We start from the raw sequence: 8,613 nt of genomic DNA, 5'->3' as shown, positions 1-8,613 counted from the left end.
TGATGTGATGAATATATTTTTTTTTCAATATAAGCCTAGATTTCATTTGACACATTCGCCCCCTCCCCACTTTTCCGGAAATATAACGTTTTGCTGTTATAAGCGTTAATAATTAAATACTGGTTGCCCCCTCATCTACTTTTGGTTGCAGTATAGTAATAAAGTCAAGTGGGAAGGGTGGGAATATGCACGTGTGAATAAAATTTAGGGGTGAAAAAAAGGTTAGAACCTACCCCACACTCCCTCCCTATCCCAATCCTTTCAATTGGATTTTCAATTTTGAACAAATTTCCCTTTTCTTGTTAAGCTTTTCATACGTTATTCAGATAAAATGTCAAAACTTCTCAGACTACATGAATTAGACGTTTATAGCATGAAAAGTTACATGTGACGTCTCAAAATGTTTCCAAATTTTTTTGTCATGAAGAAATTCCGTGACTTGACTGACTGCATCAAAGCAATGATTTTCCAAACTTGAACTTCAACTCATCAAGATACACTCCCATACGAAAAATCAGCTCAGTATCTTTAAACATTTAGAAAAAAAGGTGCGGAAACCAATTTGGACAGTCAGAGGGACAGCTAGATAAACAGACGGACGGAGAGACGCAGAGTAAAACCTATAGTCCCTCTGGTTTCATAGATTTATTTCATATAAAAATAAATGATTTGACAGTTTCTGAGAAAAATGATATTTAAAATTTTCATTTTCATTCTTCCTATTTAATACACCTTGTCACCATAATAAAGGAGGGACACTTGTTACACTTGTACCACCCCTCTTTCCTTCAAAACATAAATATGTAGCAATTATAGTTTTTTTCGGGTGGGATTGGTCCGGGGGAAATCGCACTCTATAACTACTTTACATAGTAGGATTTCCACCCGAAAAATTGACTCTGGTATGGGATTTCTGTACGGGAAATCCTGCTCTAGAGTCAGTTTTCCTTAGGGGAAATCCTTCTCTAGAGTCAGTTTTCCGTAGGGAAAATCCTTCTCTAGAGCCAGCTTTCCGGGGGGGGGGGAAGATTTTAGGGGGGAAACCTATTCTAAAAGACCTGTATATTTCGCAGTTGCCTCTAACCATAATCCGTGTTTTCTTCACAAGAGCATGTTCTGTGTAATCTTTACAAAAGTATGTCCGTGTAGCATGTTTTGTGAAGTCCTTTGAAGAGTATAGTACACTCTATACAAAAGCATGACATGTGTACGCCTTTCAAAGGAACGTCCTGTGTATCTTTACAGGAGCACATTCTGTGTTCTCTTTACAAGAGCATGTTCCGTGATCTTTATACAAGAGCATGCTCCATGTATTCTTCACAAGAGCATCTTCTGTGAACTCTTTACAAGAGCATGCATGTTCTGTGCACTGTTTACAAGAGCATGTTCTTTGTATTCTTTACCTTAATAGCACGTTCCGTGTAGTCTTTACAAGAGCATTCCCTGTGTGGCATGTTTTGTGAAGTCCTTTGAAGAGCATGTTTCAAGAACATTCTTTACAAAACGTGCTTTTTGCACTATACAAAAGGCTAGACAAGGACTCCATTCAAAGGTATGTTTTGCGAAGTCTTTAAAAGAGCGTGTTCTGTCTACTTATTACAAGAGCATGTTTTGTTCTCTTTACACGAGCATGTTCCATGTACTTTTTAGCAGAGCAAGTGCTGTTTAGTTTTTACAAGAGCATGTTGTGTGTATTCTTTGTAAGGACTTTTTATCTGTGCTCTTTACGGGATTTTGAGATTGATTACAAATCTTTTTCTTTTACTTTTTTGTCCGTAGCATCTTGATGTGATGAATATATATATATTTTTTTCAATACAAGCCTAGATTTCATTTGACACATCACCCCCTCCCCACTTTTCCCGAAATATAACTTTTTGCTGTTATAAGTGTTAATAATTAAATACTGGTTGCCCCCTCATCTACTTTTGGTTGCAGTATAGTAATAAAGTCAAGTGGGGGAGGTGGGAATATGCACGTGTGAATAAAATTTAGGGATGAAAAAAAGGTTAGAACCTACCCCACACTCCCTCCCTATCCCAATCCCTTTCAATTGAATTAATTTCCCTTTTCTTCTTGAGCTTTTCATACGTTATTCAGAAAAAATGTCAAAACTTCCCAGACTACATTAATTATAGACATAGTATGATAAGTTACAAGTGACGTCTCAAAAAGTTTCCAATTTTTTTTGTCATGAAGAAATTCCGTCACTACACTGACTGCATCAAAGCAATGATTTTTCGATCAAATCAAAAGGTCTTATTTAAATTTTGACATTTAATAAACTTGCTGCGATAAGTACTGTGCTTATCATGGTATCAATCGTATGGTACCATTTTTATACCTTGTATCAGTGGAGTTTTTTTATGTTGATTGCTTTATGAAACAAGCAAATTCAAAGAATTGTGGTCCCCCGCTTTTGGTGTCTTTTTGGGTGAGATGTCATTTTTTATGACATTTTGTGTCAAATATGAACGCCCTATCATAAGTCATCTATTTAGAAATTATCATTGAACTCCAAGGTCGAGGTCAAAGGGTTAACGTTCTTGGTATCCAATTAAAAGTCTTCTCAAAATGATTACATATGTGAAGTATGAAAGCCCTAGCCCTTACTATTCAAAAGTTATGGTCAAGGTTAAAGTTTTCTCATAAGTACAAAAAATCTCCAAGGTCAAGGTCAAAAGGTCAAGGTTTTTGGTATCAAAGGAAAGGTCTTGCCACAAAAAATACATATGTGAAATATGAAAGTCCTGGTATCTACTGTTCAAAAGTTGTGGCCAAAGTCAATGTTTTTGAAAAGTAGGTCAAACTCCAAGGTCAGGGTCCAAGGGGCAAAGTTCTTGGTATTCAATGAAAGGTCTTCTCACAAGAATTATATACTGTATATGAAGTATGAAAGCCCTAGCCCTTACCATTCAAAAGTTATGGTCAAGGTTAAAGTTTTTTTCATAAGTACGGAAATCTTCAAGGTCAAGGTCAAAAGGTCAAAGTTGTTAGTATCCTATAAAAGGTCTTGCTACAAAAAATACATAAGTAAAATATGAAAGTCTTAGTCCCTTCCATTCAAAAGTTATGGCCAAAGTAAAAGTTAAGAATTTTTGTGTAAAAGTGGATCAAACTCCAAGGTCAAGGTCTAAAGGTCAAATTTGGTGGTACCCAAAGAAAGGTCTTGTCAAAAGGAATACATGTGTGAAATATGAAAGTCACAACTCCACTTAATCAAAAGTTATGGGCAAGGTTAATGTTTTTGTGACGGACGGACAGACGGATAGACTGACGGATAGACGGACAGACGAATGAGATTTAATGTCCCCTCGCTTTCGCGAAAGCGGGGGACAAAAAGAAGTTATTATCTCTGGATAGACCCGTCCTTTCTGGATTCAGAATATCTACATATGGCGGGCATTTTCTATTCACTATTCACGAGATTTGCCCGTGATTTCTGACATTTACACCTACATACTCTGACACGTACTCCTATTTAATCAAATTCATAGTACAAGTTTTAAATGTCAAGATATGTTCAAAAAAACTAAGATGTTATGATTACGTAGTTTGTTCATAATTTTAGATATTTAGATTTGTTTCCAACTTTCATCCACAGGGTTCTAACTTTGAGTGAAAAATTTGGCAGTTTTTGAAGTCGAAGACACATATCCATTCAAATATCAGTTGACTTGCGTATCAACTTTTGTAGCAAATGCATTTTTGTTATGATTTAATATTATTTGGAAAGGAGAAAGAAATTAAAGGAGAGGGAACTGTCCTCAGGGACCTATACTCGATCTAGAGTACAAATTTGGGGGGGGGGGAAGCTGGCTATTGGCAAAGTCCTTTTTACGACATCGGTTGCTAGAGAAATCAAGCCTCTAAGAGATATCTCACTTGGAAAGTAAACAGACAAAAGGTAAATATTTGTACAAACATGAAAATACTTCTTTTGAAATAAACGGAAAAAAACCACTTTCTTTTTCTTATTTCTAATCTAATGATTTTCAATACAGTCTTCTAGATCTGTTTGGATGTATAAATGGGCCGATGGAAAATAAAAAAGCATATGAAAAATGTTATGGAAACATTCTGCAAGGCGTCAGTTTGTTAAAATTGGGTAAAGATTAAGTCATTTCGCAATGCTATAACTAGATGTATGTTGCTTAGTAGTATATGTAAGCTAAAAAATGTCATGTATGACCATGTTGTAAGTTAATCCTTGTAGAGTGAATATAATCTGTAACAAGTTGTTAATCTTTCGTATACATTGAAAGGTATTTTTTGATTAATGACGGCATTTTGAATGTTCTTTACAAGTTATTTGGCAAATTACAATTTTTACTGAAGATTTATGTAATAAACGGTGACGTTTTAGCCTTTTGAGATTAAATTTAAAGAAAGAGGGCGTATAAGGCGTGGACAATACCCCGCTTTGAGACAGAATGTTTCTCAATTTTCAAATTCACAGAAAAGTTAAAACCATGTTCTCTGTAATGTCATCTTCAAACCATTTTTATCAATTTATTTTACTGAACGACTTATTGTTTGGAAAAAACAAGTACAGTAAAAGCTTTCCTATATTCCTCTTTAGGCAGACCCTTCACAAACTAATGAATTGCGGAGCTAAGTGGTGACCTAGAGTTATAGCGTCTTCCAGCTAAATGTCTTTTAAGTTTTGGGAAGAGAAAAAGGTCACAGGGGGAAAGATCTGGAGAGTAAGCAGGATGAGGGATGACATTAACCCCTTCTTTACTGGGAAAATCTGTGACTAATTTGGACTTGTGGGCTGGATCATTATCGTGCAACAAGAAGAGATCATTAATACCAGTTTTGGACGTCTGTTTTTGTATTGCTGTTTAAGTTTATGCAAAATTTCACATTTGTAAATCTTTCCCGTGACACTTCTCTTCTTGGAAATTGGAAATTGCAACACAACACCCTCCCTATCAAAGAAAATGGCTTGAAGAGTCTTCTTTGTGCTCTGACAGCGTTTGACAATAACTGGACGCTTTCCTTGTTTTGTCATCCATATTTTATTATCAAACTTTCTCTGCGGCTGAAAATAATGCACCCACGTTTCATCTCCTGTTACAACCGGTATGTCTGAAAATAGTCGATTTTTCCTCTTTTTGAATAGTGTGATTATTTTTTTCGCACATGCAACGCGACTAGCTTTCTGTTCCTCATTCAGTAAATGTGGTATCCACCTTGCAGAGATCTTCCTGTAACCGAGATCTATTGTAAGAATTTCATGAACTGCTCCTATTGATATCCCTACTATTCGAGCTAAGACCTTAACAGTGTATCTTCCCTCTTTCTCCACTAAATCTTTGATTTTCAGCAAGTACTTTGCATTACTAACCGTTTTTGGTCTTCCGGATCGTACATCATCTTTAACAGTTTCTCTCCCGTCTTTGAATTTTTTCAGCCTTCTGGAAACGGTTCTGTATGATGGCTGTTGGTCTCCATAAATATTGTGTACCTCTTCGAATGTTTCCTTTGCTGATTTTTTAAGTTTAGCACATGCTTTTATGTAGCTTCTCATTTCTACTCTGTTGTATTTACTTTCTTTCCCATGATGAAACAACAGAGTATCACGTGTAGGATATTTTCCAAACTTGATAAATCTTCAAAAACTGAAGCAATTCTTTTTCTGCAAGGACGGTGTGGTTGATAATGAATTCAATGAACCATAACAAGTGTGTTTGAAGTTATCTACGTTCATTTTTATGGAGGACTTGGGAGGACAAAACTTCTTGAATGACCCTCGTAATATAAAAAAAAATGAGTCAGCAAATAGGTTCAATTCTGTTTTGAAAAGGAAATATTAAAAAAGTGTTAATCATATAGGGATAGAAATTAATATAAAACAAAATTTAAAAATGGTGGACAGTTAATGATCTCTAAGAACTACAATGACAAAAAGTTATAAAATTATTGGAAAAAAAGACAAGTTTTTTTCCTTAAGTTTTATTTGAGTTACATATATACGTACTTACTTAAAGGAAAAAGAATCTCTTGATTTTTTTTTTTTAGTAAAACAGTTTAATAAGTTAAAAGGAAAGTTAAGGCTCTCTGAGCTTTGAGATCACAAAACTCTAAAAATATCAAGCTTCTTTTACTCTATTCTTAAATAGAGGATATATGTACACGTGAAAATATAAGATAAATCTATGTATAATGTTGAACTTGGTACTATCAATTAAGTGTGAATAAAACAAATCCCAGCTGGCGAATGAAGAAAAGAAAATTATTTATCTATTTAGAAAAAGGTTCATAAATTCACAAGTGTTTGGAAAAAAAAATATGTTAAAAAAATATATGTTAATTATGGAAGGAAATCTTTACGTAAATAAATAACAAAATTAAAAGCCGTGATAACAAATAGTGATCAAATTCAATCTCAAAAAAACCTTAAAGCAATCAAGATCTGTAATTAGGGCGTAAGACACAGACTAACCCCCCCCCCCTTTCTCCAATACCAAGAGGCTAAATTCTTCTTGTTTTCTTTTTTTCAAATTTTAATTTAAGAGTTTATCAAAAAATTTGAACAGAGTAGGAATATCAAAGAAAAGTGAAAAGTTCCAGTTCCATGCAAAGAAAAAAAAATCTTCATTTCATTCCTGCTTGACCTTAGGAATTTTCAATAGGTGAAAATAACGAACAGTATTCATTGAAAAAAAGGCAACAACAACAAACAAAAAATTGAAAATTCCAATGCTAGTGGTCTGGTCATTGGATTAGGAGGAGTAAACACCCCCTGTCTAGTCTCTTTTTCAGTGAGCCCTTGTTCTGGAAAACATCTGTAAAGGGAAAAAAATAAAATCTATTTACATAAAAAAAAACAATTATCATCTTCATAAAGGATTGGGGATAGTTGCAAAATACCGTCTTAATACAGAAAATGTTTGTTAATTAATTAGAAGGATTTGGTTGGAGCTTTCCTCGTTTTGCCACAACTGGTCAGGTAATAATGAAATTTCATAACTGAGTACTCATGTCAAAGTATTTATAACTAGTATTCCCTTAATGACATTAACTTTGTTATTCTTATTTATGCAATCATTTTCAGTTTAATTTACAGTTGGGATGGAAGCAAAATATCGATGGTGGTAATGCATTACGAATGTAATTGTTTCAACTAATTGGAAAATTGTTTATTTTAATTACGAGCAATTATCAGTCCAATACAACACATCTTGTAATGTTTGTATGTTTATAATGTTCATTTGATTCAACTTGATACACAACCATTCCCCACGATAAATCAAAGTCAAGGCTTTTTAAATTTCATGGACAGCTGCCTTTTCAATAAAAATGGAACTCGTTAATTAACCCTTTTCATTGGTCATTTGCAAAAGATTTTATTAAAAAACATTCTTATTGTACACAAAAGTATTCTGATGTTGACATTTAAAAATGTTTGAGTTTCTGATTGACAATATCTAATGAGTTTTTGGAGACCAGGCCTTGCAACAATCCCATGGGTACTAATTGCGCTCCGTTTTAGCAGACCTATTTTTATACTCATATGAAGCAAAATTTGTCCAAAATCTTATACGTGAAAAGAAGAAAGCACTTGCTGTGGCCTTCAACTCGACATTTAGATATATCGACGACGTATTGTCAATTAACAATGCTATTTCCATTCTTATAATTATGTCGATACGATATATTTATTAATGGTAATCTAACAACAAAGCCTTATGATTATCGTGCTGACTTTAACTTTTCATTCGTCAACTTCTCTTACTTATAGCAATATGCCCCTATCTCTTGCTCTGCTCCTATTACTAGTACATATCAATAAAAAAAAATATCCATATGTTTCATTGTATTCGGGGTTTATATCACTCAGTTGATTCGATACGCAAGAAAGTGCTGTACGTATGAACAATATCTAAAAAGAAGTAGGTTATTTTCAAACAAGCTATTGAAACAAGAATATTAGCAGTCTCGTTTAAAGTAATCATTTGGTAAGTTATATAGTCGGTACAATGACCTTGTTAGCAAATACAATTTATCATTAAGTGAAATGCTAACTGAATTTTTCATACGAATTGCTAGGCCATTATTTACACACTGAATTGTCGACAGATTTTCCCGTTATTTCCCAATCATTGACAAGGGAGCAAACGGCGGGTGTTACCGATCTGCAGGGAATGCTCACTCCTCCATGACACCTGATTCCAGCTCTTGGGTCCTGTTTGGTCTACTCCTTATTTATATTGATTAATGGACTTTTGAGCTCGAAAACTGTTCATTATCTCCAACAATCTTTTGAATAAATTTACAAACTTTTATTAGTCATATTTTATCTTCTGCATTTCCTTGTTACTCCAAGCATTTCTCTTGTTTCTTTGTCATAAAATTCCTAGTGTTCATATTTAATTATATCCCTTTACAAAATGTGATACCAAGATATCTTAGCACATTAAATGCCTCTTATGGTGTATCAATGAAACTCATGGAGATAACTAACAGTATTCAAGCTCAAAAAGTCCATAAAACAGTACAAAATAGGAGCACAGCAAACACGGACCTCCAAAACATCAGAGGTGGAATCAGATGCCATGGAGGACTGAGTATCCTCTGCCAAACGGTCACACCCGCCGTGTGCTC

The 8,613-nt window shown here is 34.3% G+C and overlaps 1 protein-coding gene across 1 annotated transcript; it reads right to left on the bottom strand.

The window, feature by feature from the left end:
* Positions 1-4,759: 4,759 nt before the first annotated feature.
* Positions 4,760-5,536, bottom strand: LOC134245195 (uncharacterized). Its single transcript, XM_062727468.1, has one exon. The coding sequence runs from the start codon at positions 5,534-5,536 to the stop codon at positions 4,760-4,762; it is 777 nt and encodes a 258-aa protein (XP_062583452.1).
* Positions 5,537-8,613: the final 3,077 nt, after the last annotated feature.

This window comes from Saccostrea cucullata, unplaced genomic scaffold (assembly GCF_032062105.1).
Source record: "Saccostrea cucullata isolate Sc308-1 unplaced genomic scaffold, CSIRO_AGI_Scuc_v1 ctg180, whole genome shotgun sequence".
Taxonomy (NCBI): domain Eukaryota; kingdom Metazoa; phylum Mollusca; class Bivalvia; order Ostreida; family Ostreidae; genus Saccostrea; species Saccostrea cuccullata.
The sequence above is the reverse complement of the archived record's forward strand: the minus strand, read 5'-3'. Positions and strand labels throughout refer to the sequence as shown.